This window comes from Centroberyx affinis, unplaced genomic scaffold (genome assembly GCF_046629955.1).
Source record: "Centroberyx affinis isolate AG114_WGS23_722 - 3 ecotype Tasmania unplaced genomic scaffold, CSIRO-AGI_Caff_v1 ptg000857l_1, whole genome shotgun sequence".
Classification (NCBI taxonomy): domain Eukaryota; kingdom Metazoa; phylum Chordata; class Actinopteri; order Beryciformes; family Berycidae; genus Centroberyx; species Centroberyx affinis.
The window spans coordinates 149579-165000 of NW_027279451.1; the positions used below are offsets into that span (position 1 = coordinate 149579).

The 15422-nt window shown below is 44.5% G+C and overlaps 1 protein-coding gene across 2 annotated transcripts in view; it reads left to right on the plus strand.

Annotated features, from left to right (window-relative positions):
• Positions 1-15422, plus strand: part of il1rapl1a (interleukin 1 receptor accessory protein-like 1a) — a 123644-nt gene that overhangs the window by 33216 nt on the left and 75006 nt on the right. For both annotated transcript variants that reach the window (XM_071521083.1, XM_071521084.1), the window contains exons 2-3: positions 8618-8903; positions 14401-14587. In XM_071521083.1, coding sequence (XP_071377184.1) covers positions 8618-8903; positions 14401-14587 — 473 coding nt within the window. The remainder of the gene's footprint in view (positions 1-8617; positions 8904-14400; positions 14588-15422) is intronic.

The window sequence follows — 15422 nt, forward strand, 5'->3', positions numbered from 1 at the left end:
CACAAACATGCACACACGCATGCACACACACACACACACACAGAGAGAGAGAGAGAGAGAGAGAGAGAGAGAGAGAGAGAGAGAGAGAGAGAGAGAGAGAGAGAGAAAGAACTGGCATTTCTATAGTGCACTGCATGAACAGACAGCTGCATAGACAAATACAGAGGCACTTTATATATGGTTTACACACACACACACACACACACACGCGCGTGTTTGGAGATCTTGCAGTTTGTCGTACTTTTCCTCATTCGGGTGTTTATTCCCAGTCATGATCCAAGGTGCTTGGCTCAGCCAGTCATGCAGTCCATGTATGGATTCACGTCCATGCCGCCTGCCCCACACCGCCGTCAGCATGATGGATGGAGTTCACACACAGTGTTGACTTTACATCTTATAGGTACTTTATTTGCATCTGTTTCCATCCCCCGTAAATCTGCGCTCTTAAAACACATGATGGAGGAGAGCCACAGACTTTTTAGTTGTCGAGATATTAGGGGCTCCTGTTTCTCGGTGTTCTATTTTACGCTTGGCCGTCCTCCCGTGTACAGCAGCAGCCGTGAACGGCGCTGCTCATTTCCCAACTTCGCCCATGAAATAAAGAGCCATTTAAGAGGAACAATGTCCTGGCCACCACGTCTCCCTCTATCCTGCCCCCTCTATTGGGGAGATACTATTGAGAGACCCAAGCGCATCAATTTGGGCCTCAAATGACTTTCTCCAGCTGGCCAAATCCTGACAAGCTTTCTGTTCTCCTTAAAAAAGAACCCTTTATCATCAAGAGAAAGGAAGAAAGGATGAGAGGGAGACAGTGAGGAAGAGAGAGAACGAGAGAGGAGAGGCAAGTCAAAAAGCTAATGTCTGAGTGACACCCTTTCTCACACAACAGGGGAAATTTCTGTTCTATAACGGGTTCTGGTTAATTTGAAGTCAATTGGAGAGTTATTAAAAAGATCTGTGTGAGCTGGGCTGAACTTGGTCAAGGGCAACAAAACCCACTCCGGTTTCTGTCTGAGACAGTAGGAATAGGACCACCACCTTCAGGCAACCTTGAAAGTTTACATGATTTGTCAATAAACTGCTGTATGGGGACTAAAATATCTCCTAAGGATTGCATCCTATTTTCATTATTGTGGTTATTTTGTCGTAGCCACAAACACATTTGCCTTTGCGGTATTATAGTAATGCGGTTTTCGTTGGAACACCTGCCTAGATTCTCTGGGGTAAAGCTTATTGTCAAGGATTTTCTTGCCTTTTGCTAAATTAAGTATTGTTTTGTGAAGCTTTGGTTTATCTCTCAAAGCTTCATGTTGCCTTTGAAATTACTGTGCCAATATGTATGCAAATGTCGAGATCTACTGCCAGAAATTAGATTTACTTCATCTCTCTATTGTTCCTCTATCCTTTTTTGGTCCTCAGGTAGAGGTTCAGTAGTTTAATATAACACTGCATTATAGTCCACTTTACAGCACAGGCACTGCAAATAAAGGCAGAACGAAAAAAAAACAGAATGCGCTCAGGCACAGGTAAAAGGGAAGTTCTGAATTATTTCACATAGAATGGCGTGCAAATCACACACGTGCACACACACACGCACAAGCACACACACACACACACACACGCACAAGCACACACACACACACACACACAGACACATACTGATACAGTTAGGGTCTGACTGTGATTGCTGAGTAGAAGTCAACAAGAATAGTGGCCTCAAATTAGAGAATGCTTCACATTGACCGGCTTGCTGCTATTCATTTTCTGTGGGTTGCGGCGAGGGAAGCCACGGGGAAAAAAATGATCTGGAATAAACTGAAGACCAGGCAACTTTATGCAAATGAAATAACAGGGCTTTGCAAGTACCAAGTGCAGTTACTCCCTACTTACTTGAATAGTCAGCAAAAGCAGCCAAGTTTGAGCTACAATAGCGATGGCAGTGGGGACATATTGGCCTGAGCCTGAGTCTGGCATCGGACTGTTCAGCTGGGGGATGTGTCAGTGGGTAGCTGGCCTGGCAGACATACTGCTTGTTTGCTCTGCATATGCAGCCTTCACATCTCATCCCATCACAGTTTCTCTGTTCTCTCTCTCTCTCTCTCCCTCTCTGTCTCTCTCTCTCTGTCTCTCTCTCTCTCTCTCTGTCTTTCACCTTACATAGCTGTACAGACCTTGCTTTCTTTCAGTATAATCCAACTTGTCTGTGTGTCTGTGCTCACCTCACTGCACTTACTCTTGGTGGAGCTCAAAGTGAAGCGACCCATGTGGAACCAGTGAAAATGTCAATGGGAAGGCACACATTTGGTCGCGCCACCTTTGATTATATCTTCATTGCATAATCAGTGGTTTTCACTCCCGGTCCTTCAGCCCTGCTGGTTTCCATGCTAGTCATCTAATCAGGGACTAATTTCCATCTGGGATGCAAGGTGAATGCAATTAACTAGCTGGTATGATAGAAAACCAGCAGTGCTCTGGGTCCCGATGAGCAGGATTGAAAACCACTGCATTAGATATTCAGACTTCAGACTTGAGAAGAGGGAGAGAGAGAGAGGGAGAGGGAGAGGGAGAGGAGAGTGAGGGAAGATTTATACAAAGTAGAATGCCACTCCCTCTCTAACTCTATTTTTTGGATAGAAAGCAGAGGTAATGTGCTGCCATCTTTAGAGAGAAATTATCAGTATTGGTCCACATTTGCATATAAATGAAGAATGGTGAACTGTCAGTGAGAGAGAATGTTTGAGACTGACTGAGAAACAGGGAGTGGCACAGGACAGAGGGAGATTAAAAAGACAGATATGGAGTTATATAGAGTAGTTACAAAGAGAAGGAGAAAGACAGGGAACAAGTGAGCAGGAGCATTAAATTGCAAATGCTAACATGCAAGCCTGCCTCAATAAAACATCTAGTCTACAATAAATAGCATAATTTATATTCTTAATAGCTTACAAAGACTACCTTTCAATAGATGTAGATTCTTTAGAGTCCAAGCAGTTCTACCTGACTGAAAATTTATCTGTGACTTTTCAACTCAGAACCAAAAAAAATCTGGCATTTATGTTAATTCAGGCCAGTTCAGTTCCTATCAAAACAGATCTTGGCCCAAGTGGACCTGGGGGGAATCATCAGACCTGGACCAAAATAGATCCATGGCTACACAGACTGAGCCTGTCCTGTTAAAGTGGATCCCAGTCGACCAAGACTGGGATCCACTATAAAACACTATATAAAACACTATATAAAACATAAACTTATTTTGTTTAGACTATTAGATCATGATGTAAAAACTTGCATTTTTCTTATTCAAAACTGCATGTGGATCCTTTTGGATCTTTTGGAAATAACATTTAAGTTTCTAACTAACACAGACCAGGAAGAAAATAACAACACAGCCATCCAGCTTAGATCTTCTGAAGACTTCTATTACAAGGCCTAGAAGTCTTAGCCTGGGAGAAAACTCCATAAATTCAAAGTCTAGACACAGACAGGGACACACAGAGGAACTGGCGGCTAAAGAGACAAAGCCAGTGATTTAGGGAGAGAGCTGGGATTCTACCACTAATGGTTGAGACTCAGTTTGTGGTTAACTGTGCTGATCCTAGGTCTGCACTTGAACTCAGCTTAAGGCAAAGATAGAGAGAGAAAGAAAGTTTCTTTGAGAGACGGACAGATGGTGAGCAGAGACTGTAACATTGCAAATTGTGATGCATGCCTGACCCCAAACATTAAGAGAGTCCATTTGAGGACAAATGCAAGTATGTATTTACTGTATTTACAGTTATGCTGCTACTTGTAACTAATTACCACTTCTGATATAAATAAAGAGTATACTCAACCATACCATGATCAGTAAGCATATAAAAGGTGGAGTGAGGAATAACCGCATGGAAGACCTACACTAATCACGTGTGCAGAGCAGGAGGATTTGCATCATACGTAGTGGGGCTGGAGTCCATCGCTGCTGTGTTTAATCCTGTCCTTAGGCTTACTGGTCCAGTGAACCATAGACTATAGATTCTGCACAATTACCTCCAGGGGTCAACCCCCCTCTCAACCCCTTGTTCATCTCACTGGAACAGCCTCAGGCCACAGTATGCTGGAACCGGAAAACCATAGGAGATCTGCATAATTACCCCTTACCAAGAAATAAGCAGGAGAATTTCCATACTAGAGGACTTTGGTATGTTTTTTTTTTTTTTTACCTTAGGGGTCACTTAATAGTCTGTTTCACACTAACACCAATTCTAGAGAGGGCAGTTTAGTTATAAAGGAGAATATTCATTATTGTTATAAATATGTAGAGCAAGATGGGTGACGGAGGAGGGACCACTGACAGACCTAAACATAGAGGGGGAGAGAGTGTATCGACCGGATAGGGACACAGAAATAGAGATATGTACTCAGGGTGGGTGGAATGTAAATTGAAGGAGGAGAGAGAAAGAGTTATTAAGAGTCCCTTTCCACATATAGATCAGTGAATGTCTTCCCGGCCTGCGAGGACCCCACCGCCCACCCAACAGCTGATAATTGCACTTCATTAGGACAGCAGGTAGAGATGAGAGGAGAGGGGGCTGGGGACTGAGGGCGACACGAAGAAGAGAGAGAGACAGAGAGAGAGAGAGAGAGAGAGAGAGAGAGAGAGAGAGAGAGAAAATGTAGGAGGGAGAGCGAGGCAGAGTGGAGTGATATACTGTTGTGAAAGGATAATGGGAATTTGATTATGGGGGAAAGAAAAGCAGGACTCTGCTGCCATGTAGCCCACTCTGCGAGTGTGTGTGTGTGTGTGTGTGTGTGTGTGTTGGGGGTGGGGGAGGGGTGCATTTAAGTGTGTGTGGGTGTGTATTTGCTTGTTTGTGCGATTCCGTGAGTGTTTATGCATGAGTCTGGGTGAATTTATTCTAGCTCAAGGGTCTGTATTTATTGCCTTGGTTTAGTGTCACACAAAGACAGACAGGTTCCTGGTCTGCCTGGAGACAGACTGTAATAAGGTCTCTGCAAGTGACCACACACACGCACACACACACACACACACACGCACACACAGCTTCACACTTCTCCCCTTGCTATTTGCTTGCACCGTCCATATGTATGCCCTACACACAACCCCATATTCCATGCGGTGTCCAGTCATGTGAGGTAGCGGTGTCAGGGCATGAGAGCTGACAGAGCAGCACAGTAGCACTACTAGGCTGCAAAGGAGTGCTGCTGCAGCCTTCAGCACTGCAGTAAGGTTCAGTGGAGCAGAGGCTAGCTGCCGGTGGTGTGAGTGTTCAGTCTGAGAGAGAGAGCCATGTGGGAATGTGGCCATCTGGAGACAGTATTTACAGTATGGGCTGTCTATGAGTGGGTGGAGAGCTGGATCGCTGTAAAACATGTGTGATGTACCAGAGCCACAGAGGTAAAGACGGTGAGAGGGGTTGTGCGTACGTGTGTGTGTGTGTGTGTGTGTGTACAGGGAGATTGAGAGGTGTGGACTGCAGTATTCCTCCTGCGGGGAGCATTGATTTTCCTGCCTTCGTGGGGATGTGGGAAATGTCAGCCTCTAATTGAGTTGATAAAACCGTTTTGAGTTTCAGACGTAAATATGGTTTCTCACAAAAGGCCACCGCATTAGACAACTCCCATTGGGAGGTCTGTTAGGAGTGAAAGTCCTGCATACCCGGTGTGTGTGTGTGCGTGTGTGTGTGTGTGTGTGTGTGTGTGTGTGTGTGTGCGTGGATACGTGCTTGTGTTCATGCATGTGGAGTTTACTTTACGCAGTCAGAGGTTAGTTGGATGTTTCTCGGACTCTACATTCATTATGTCTGCTGCTTTGCATACTGAAAGCAAATGATGGCGGCAGTGTCATTGAACCAAATGGCTGTTTGGTTGGGAATCAGGATACAAGCCCATTAAAATAAACAGTTTTTTTTGTGGCAGATAGGGTGTGGATAGAGCGTGTGAGAGAGAGGCAGAGGTCACATCCATTAGAGGTGTGGAGGGTGAATAAAGAAAAGGCTGAATGAAGCCTCTGCTGTCCCTGCTGATTAGCAGATTGATATCATGCAGAGAGAGGGGAGGACTTACCTACTGCCCTCAATGGAAAATCACTCTCATGTCAATATGGAAGAACAGTTGTCTGTGGTTCAAGGTATCTCTGATCGATATCTAAATACCCTTCTTTTAGAGGCCTATCTAACGCTTAACTGGATTATCAAAGAAGACAGATGCATGAAATGGAAAATATGCAAGCTGTGTTTTTTTTCTTGCCTGAAATGGAAAGCAGAGGAAGGAAATTTTTATCTGGATGATATTTGAATAATTTAAAAAATATCGCTCTGTTTTCCAAAGCAATCAGACTTATCTTCTATACTAAAAAATGTCAATAGGGTTCATTAGTAAGACGCTGAATAGTTGCATAATCAGATTCCATAGGGCTTAGGTGGATATGAGCATGTATGAGAGTGCATGCATGCCTGTTTGTGTCTTGTCAACAGAAGGGAGCTTGCTTTGATAACTAGGGGTGATAATTAGATAGGATTTCACATACACACACCGTCCCACCCCCCACCACACCACACCCCACCCCGCGTTCGTTCCAATTCTCTCACACACATATGTAAGCACGTACACATGTGTAGCCTAGCCTACTATTAATTAACAGAAATAATTAGGCAGACACCCATTCGTATAGGGAATGAGCGTGCATACCCGCTAACGCACAAGAAAAAACACACACACACGCAGACACAAACACACACGCGCACGTACACACAAAGACACACATTCCTTCTCTGGTAATTAAGAGTATTAATTACAAGCATAGTTGTCCCTGTGAGGCTCTGTATCACTCACAGACTGGCACACAGCGGGGCTCTTATTACTTTATCTCACCACACTATCACCACCACTCTCTTCTCTCTCTCTCTCTCTCTCTCTCTCTCTCTCTCTCTTACTCACCCACACATGCATGCGGTTACACATGTACACACACACACGTATATGCACACACCCACACGCACCTAGTGTATAAGCAAATGGTAGCTAATTAGTCAGAGACTGATAGTTGGCCACAGGTTAACCTTGGGTAGCTTGGGAACAGAGAGAGAGATCAGCTCATTAGAACTAGAAGAGACCAGAGTGCCTGAGGGGCTGGGCCAGTGTCTTTGTTGGATTTTCAACCAATGTCCTTTCAGCCGCGACGCCCCTCTGCCTTACTGTTTGTACTTACCTGTCTTCCTACACATTGTAATACCAACTGAGGTAGACATCTACATCTCAAACATTTTTGGCCAGGAGATACATTCAGCATCTTGCCTGTGATTTTATCTGTAAGGTGAGCTTTTCTAGTTTTAGTTTGCTCTGGAGATGCAGGCCAAACTCAGTAAAGTCAGATAGAGTAGCTTTAGTGGATAGAATACAGTACCTTTGACATATGATGTGAGACGAGATGCTAGGGTGGTGTAAGGTCAGAATTGTAAGCCAAGGAGCTAGCCTGTTAGCGGTAGAATATAACTGTGAGCCAAAGAGCCTATGGAAAAATTCCTGTCCATAGAACTGCTAGACAAGGAACAAGCCTATAGCATCAGGAGCTCTAGGCGTATTCCCAGTTAATGAACTAGGCTTGCACTGCCTGACAGTGGGGCTGTGGTGCATCCTCAGCACTTCAGGAGCCTGACATCATTTATGGAGATATTTTACAGTTCATTCCCAAATGTCAGAGTGGTTGAGTGTTTGGATATTGCTGGAGAGCGTCTATACTGTGTCTTCCGAGGCCACAGTGGCTCACATGCCCTGAGTGTGTGAGCAGCATCAGGATAACAGGAGAGAGGAGAGGAGAGGAGAGGAGAGGAGAGGAGAGGAGAAGAGAGCAGAGGAGAGGAGGGGAGGGGGGAGGAGAGGAGAGAGGGAGGGGAGGGGGGGGGGAGGAGAGGAGAGGAGAGGAGAGGAGAGGAGAGGAGAGGAGAGGAGAGGAGAGGAGAGGGGAGGGGAGGGGGGGAGGAGAGGAGAGGAGAGGAGAGGGGAGGGGAGGGGGGAGGAGAGGAGAGGAGAAGAGAGCAGAGAAGAGGAGAGTTGTCAATGCATTGTGCAGGAAAACTGCATTCTGACTGAAGCTCAAACACAGCATGGAAGAGAAAGACGTTTACTGTAACTACATTAATAATCATACACACCATACAGCAGTTGCATACTTGACATACTGTACACAGCTTAGTGTCTCATTACTAGTAAACCAATTTCAGGAATCGTTTTCTAACCAAAGAAGAGGAGGATTATTGTGTATGGTTTAAAAGCTGGTAATCTCCTTCCTTCTCATCTCCTCTAGGCGGCTAGTATGTGAAGCTGCAGAACATTGCTTTAGTGTTATGCCAGTGCAATAAATATGTGCTGTAACCACTTTGGCACCAGCCCTTGTATGTGTTCATACATATTTTATACATTTTTAATGTCTTTTTTTAGTGCACAGGTGACCGATCCCCATTTCCTCTTCGATGGGGGTATAAAGCCCAATCCATACTATGTCACCCAATGTTGATGAATGTTTCTCTCTCTCTCTCTCTCTCTCTCTCTCTCTCTCTCTCTCTCTCTCTCTCTCTCTCTCTCTCTCTCTCTCTCTCTCTCTCTCTGTGTCCCTACATAGTGGATGGCTGTACAGACTGGTCAGTGGACTACCTGAAGTACCGGGTGCTACAGGGCGAGCCGGTGCGGCTGAAGTGCGCTTTGTTCTACGGCTACATCCGGGCCAACTACAGCCAGGCGCAGAGTGTGGGCCTCAGCCTCATGTGGTACCGCAGCTCCGGCCTCGGCCACGGCGACTTCGAGGAGCCCATCTCCTTCGACGGCGTGCGTATGAGCAAGGAGGAGGACGCCATCTGGTTCAGACCCGCTGACCTCCAGGACGTGGGCCTCTACTCCTGCGTCCTACGGTAGGACGGAGCGAGAGGGAGGAATGTCAGGGGTGATGTTGATGATGTGGGCGATAGAGAATGTAGAACAAGACTAGAGCCATTATATGTGTGAGGGAACTGGTATGAGATTCACTGTGAAAAATCAGCATTTTAACAAGTTTTAAAATTCTTTCTCAAAACGAGAGAAAAAACTCTGTATGGGGTGAGATAATTTAACTTGTATTTTTTTAAATTAAGCTGCATTATCTACATACTAATGGAGTGATCTGCCCTATTTTGAGATATTGTCCCTTCATTCTTGAAAACTGTAACAGAGAAAACTGCATTGGAAACAAATTAAACTATCTCACCCCATTAGCAGATTTTTCTCGTCAAATAAAAAAAAAAATAGGACTCAATACTAGATTGCATTACTTAAGATTGTCAGTTTTTGCAGTGTTTGAGGGACTGTTGTGTGTATGGCTCTCTTTGAGTCGTGTGTGTGTGTGTGTGTGTGTGTGTGTGTGTGTGTGTGTGTGTGTTTGTGAGAGAGAGAGAGAGAGAGAGAAAGTGATCTACAGTCCGTTGAGAAGAGGCTAGCGGAGATATACATGGACAAAGAGATAATTAAACAAAAACAAATACACATACATACACACACAAACACACACACACACACACACACGCACATATTTTAGTGGGGCGTTACAGAGAGACTCTTCCTAATTCAAGATGCATAATTATGTGGCAGTAACTTATTAACCTTTACAGTGGAGAACATCCCTCAATAAACGGCTCATTGCAGCTCTTCATTTCACAGAGTTTTTAATAAACCCAGTTAAAGGGCCTCTTAAAGACCCAGAGAGGCGTGTAGAATACACTGAGTGTGACCAGGGGAGTGTGTTTGTGCGACGATGCCCCCAGAACATACTGCGTTTCATTACTGAACTCTGTAGGACTAATCTGACATGAATGCTTCCCAGACAGTCTCACTGTAAATGAATGTCCCGGTTGTCTTTGATTATTGACAAATTCTTCTAACGGGGCTTTGTTCTCATTCAAATGTTGTGTTTGAAATTCACAGCGTACTGTAATTCTCCAGAGCGCTACAGTTGTAAAAAGTGCCCCTGGGTCTGTGTTTCTCAGCATGCGCGGGTTGAGCTGGGGGGATTTCAAACTTCTCAGATACCCTAATCAGAGCAGTGTGAGAGATTTGCCTCTGAGCTGAAATCAATTGTCTTTTTGTTAGAGGGTAAGCTTTTGAGTCACACATTTTCGCACATATGACCCAAACACTCTCCCCTACAGGGAGAGAGAGAGAGAGAGAGAGAAAAAAAATGTCTAGTGTCTTCTCTCCCCCACATACTGACTGCATACAGTAGACCTTCATTTATCCAGCCCTCAGACATGTGAACTGACCTGCTTAATTGGTTTAATATGAAGCAACGCAAAAATATATCGGGTTACTCGTTAGAATCTCATTACTGATACGTGCAATTAAAAGCATATTAACTGTCAATGGTGCTGTAAAGGACATTTTAGAACGTGTGCGCACTTCATGTTGCATATTTCAAAAATATTACTTCAATGCAAATCAGTCCTAAGAATATTTCAGTGGCTCTAATGACCTGCACTCCCAGCGGTGTTTGGATTAGCAAAGTTCTGCTGCACATTGCAATTTCTACTGCTTTCTTTTTGACATAAAGGGTTATTATGCACCGGTATTTACACTGACAGTTTACATATATAAATACAATATATACAGTATATGGCAGCATACTGTTGTCTTGCAGCGCTCTGGGCATGTTGTGTACTGTATCTATAAATGTAGGTAAATCCCTCTGTGTTAAGTTCAGCTTTGCACTGAAACCCTCCAGATGTTTTTCTCAGAAGATCCGGAGGCACACAGAATTACCATGGTGTGTGTGTGTGTGTGTGTGTTTGTGTGTGTGTGTGCGCACGCGCATTTGTGAGTGTCCATGTCAATGTGTTTCTGTACTGTGTATATGTGCGTGCGTTCAGTGTGTGTGTGTGAATAGTTATCTTTGTCCTTCTCTGTCTGGAAATTTAAGTCTAATCGCCAGCTCTCGTGTGAAGGTGACTTCATTTACATAGCAATCTCTCTGTGCTCTCGCTCTCTTTCTCTCTTGCTCTCTCTCTTTCATCCTCTATCTTTCTCTCTCTCACTCCTTTGCTCACTCCTCTATGTCTCTCTTTCCTCTCCATGTCATCTTGCGTAAGGTCTGGAACACTGATTCAGTTTCCTTACACTTTCTTCCTCTCTCTCTCTCTCACACACACACACACACACACACACACACACACACACACACACGTTTCACCTGATGAGTGAATTCACATACTCATAATGAGTCTGTGTTCTGGAGTGGCTGAACCACGTGCAATTCCTTCCTGTGATTACATTATCCAACGTGCGGGATAATAATGTGTGGAGAATCACAGCTGACGTGAGCCGCAGACTAATGTCCAAAGCAGCTACACTCAAATAGAATGTGACAGACGTGAAAGACACCACGGGACGGTGCGTCGACCCCCAACTGTCCATCAATCAAGTGGCACTGACACCTTCCCACAGTGCCACAGGGTCCCCGCTGTGAATATTTAACAGGTAGAGAGGCCTTGTGCTTTCCTATTGGCTCCCTAGGGACTTCAAAGGCTCAGGTGTCCGACTGTGAGAGGTCATTACTGATAATCTCCCCATCATGTCAACATTTATTCCGGGGAGAGCTGACTGTGTATGTATGTCTATTTGCCTTTTGCATTAGGCTTGTCGCGATCCACGATGACATCGTGTATCGGCGATCGAAGAGACGATCGAAGATTGCAGATGCTTTTGCCAACATTGAGGCGATTTTTTGGCCAATGCGCAACCAGCCCTTTTAACACGAAAGGCCATGTGCAAACGCTATCGGGAGTTGGGGTTTCACATTTCAAATTTTCAAACATCATAAATACAACTTTCTTGGCCCTCCATGACTAGCCAGATAGCCAGATAGATAGAAGTTAACCACATGTCGGTCTCAGCACAGCATGGTGGACCGCTTTTAGCTCACTGGCAACGGTTGCTCTCGTCTTATTGAAGAGGTCGGGGATTGCCGTCTTCGTGAAATATGTGCGCCCGGGCAGCGCGTACTGTTTGTCGAACGTCTCGAGCAATGTGTGGAACGAGACCATATCCTTTGCCAAATATCTCGACACGGCCGCTGTGCACCGTGCCCATCTCACAGAGTCCCTCTTGTATTTTGTTTGTCGTGCAAAAGCTCCGATAATGGAAGGCTGCTGCGGGCCTTTGCCGACGAGCCTAGCCGTGGCCGCATCTTTCGGTGCTAGCTTAGCAGCCTCAGTAGGGTGGTGAACTCGCAGATGTCCATATACAGTAAATTGGAGGTTTGCGACTCCTTCAACACAACTCTTTTGCAAAGCTTACAAATAGCCTGCGTGATGTCACTGGGCTCACCTTTATCGTTGGGCCTTTTCACTTTCGATTTCGGCGATTTACAAAGCCAAAAGGTCAAGGGTCAAAGGTAAAAAGTCTTGATCGTAAAGGCAATAGTTGGATAATATATATAATAATATTATGATAATAATAATGCTAATGATGGTAATATATATATATATAATAATCTATAATATATATTTTTTTTAATTTAAAAATTAACCATCAACCCATACCACCACCAACAACCACCCATCCCCCTGCTCGCTCACGATTGGATCAGGTATCGACGATCTCTGACGCCCACAATGTGATGATTTGCAAATAGACACAATGCAACAAGCCTACTTTGCATGCATGTATGCATATTTGTTAGTGCGTGTTTGTGTGCTTGTATTTGTTCTTTATTTATAGACAAGTATATTGTCCAAGCGCACTCTATAAGCCTACAGCATAGCATCTTCCCACTCTTTGCCTTCTAGAGAGGTAGCATTGAGTCGATAATGTTACATTTCAGCACCGAGAGGACGTGACCCTGTTGCGGTATCTTGCATCTTACTTTTGCCTCCTACAGCATTTTCCAGATGCCCTTTTAGCCGTCCTCCAGTTAGTATACAGTAGCTGTTTTTTTTCCCTCTCATTCCCAGTAGTTATTCTCCCTTTCGCTCTTCTCACCACTGTGTCTTCCCAGTCTCCCACAGCTGCAAGAAGCCCCAGTTGTCTTTATGAGTGTGTGTGTGTGTGTGTGTGTATGTTTTATGGCCCCAGGGGGTCAGAGGTGTTTATACGAGAGAGGTGACTCCCTTATTGCTTCCATAACCTGAGTAGATCATATGAAACCCTGTCATTTACAGTGAATGGGAGCATCTGGCCGGCAGTAAATGTAATGTAATGAAATGAAATGAAAGCCCATATGGCTGTACACACAGGCTACCGCTAGCCAGTCCGGGGCCAGGCCAGAGACAGACACACAGACAAATGGGGGTGGTGCAGGGAAAACAGCACCCCCGCACCCACACACACACACACACAGTCTTACTTATGTCACTTTTGGGGTATTTACATAGACTAACATTCATTTCCTGGAGACTTACCCTAACCATAACCATAACCACTACTTGCCTAAACCTAACCTTAAACCTAACCTTTAACCTAACCTTAACCTAACCCTAACCTTAACCACTGACCCAAAAATCAGCTTTTTACCAATTGGGGACACGGCTTTTGTCCCCAATTGCACAAGCTGTCCCCAATCAACTGGTCTTAAGTCTGGTTTGTGTCCCTGAAAGTGACTTAAGTCATACCCACACACACACACACACACACACACATACACCACCCCCCAGCCCCCTCAGGTTGGGGTTGGAATTGCATTGTGTTGATGGCGTTGGTGATGGGAGTGGAGATGATGATGGCTTTGATAATGATGATGATGTTAATAGCACACAGAGAGGCATCCTTCACCTCTGCCAGCCAGTGTGCACGGGGTGGAGGTTGTTGGGAGATTGGCGGGAGGGGGTTAGTGGGGGGGGTTGCATCATTGTGATGACTAAGCGGCTTTCTCTTCCTCCTCTTGCTAGGCTCTCTCGTGTTTGTCTCTTCTCTGATTAGCATTCGCAGGCCCGGCTGACTCCCCCCATAAATCCAATAGTGGTCGTGAGTGTGAGTCATTGACTCGGTAAAGCTGCTGAACACGTCGTTATTGCTAACCCCACAAACACACAGGGAGGGAGGGGTACGGAAGCAGAGGGTTAGAAAAGGATAAAAATAAATAAAAAGGAATTAAAGGGAGCAAACATAAAATTCTGCTTGTGTGTGTGTGTGTGTGTGTGTGTGTGTGGTGTCTCAGTGATCATCTGTGTGATCAGTATGAATGTGGGTTTGTTTGTCAATGTGAATAGAGGCAAGCTGGATAGAGAGAGAAAGAAAGAGATTACATATTATATTAAGAAAGTGGATTTTTTTTCTGTCTGATTGAATATACTGTCACAGCAATGCATATCCAACAGTGTGTTGTATCATAAAGGTGCACTCTTAATTAATATTTCTCTCTTTGTGTTGATTATTTTTTGTCCACAGGAACTCCACCTACTGTATGAAGGTGTCCATGTCTCTAACGGTGGCGGAGAACGACACGGACCTTTGCTACAACTCCAACATGAGACGAACTGAGAAGGCTGAGCTCAGCAAGAGCAAAGACATCCTCTGTCCTGACATTGATGACTACGTTGAACCTGGCAAGGAGCCGGACATCACCTGGTACAAGGTAGGCTACCATTCTGTGTGTGTGTGTGAGCGTTAGGGCTGCAACTAACAATTATTTTCATTACAGATTAATCTATCATTGTCATTTAGTCTATAAAATGTCAAAAATAATAACAAATGCCCATCACAAGTTACCAGAGCCCAAAGTGATTCTTTAAATTGCTTATTTAGTCTGAACAGCAGCCAAAAAAAACCAAAGTATTCATTTTATAATGATTTGAAACGGAGAACCACAAGCAAAGCAAAGCTGTAACCAGCAAATGTTTGGTATTTTTACTTGATAAATGACTAACACGATTAATCGATTATCAAAATTATAATCAATTAATTTCCTGTCGATCGACTGACTAATTGTTTCAGTACTAGTGAGCTTACGCAACGCTACTACTATGTGATCTTTGCATCACTTGTATATTTGCCTGCGGGAGCATTGATGTGTACTTTTTTTCTTCAGCGCTGGTATTTGTTATGTGTTGTGGAGAAGTAAAGAGGAGGGCGTCTGTCTGTGATTATACAAGCGCGAAATAATCTTGGATCTTCTTTGCTTTGTTTTCATCTAATTTCTTGGCTGTTTATGTTTAAAAGCCTTGTTTGGTGCGTGGTTCCAGATCACTTAGGCAGATTATGTATGGGATATGGAAATGACGGCGATGAATTACATAAGTTCTGTCTGCAGTGCGCCACACCAGCGGTCAAGTCATCTGAAGAGAACAGCGAATGCGAGAACATGGAGAGAATGAACAGAGGGCAGCCGCGGAGATAGCTTTCATAATGAACACAGAACGTATATAAGGAGAAAATTGTGCGATGTCATTCTCTGCCCTGCGGGATGAGTG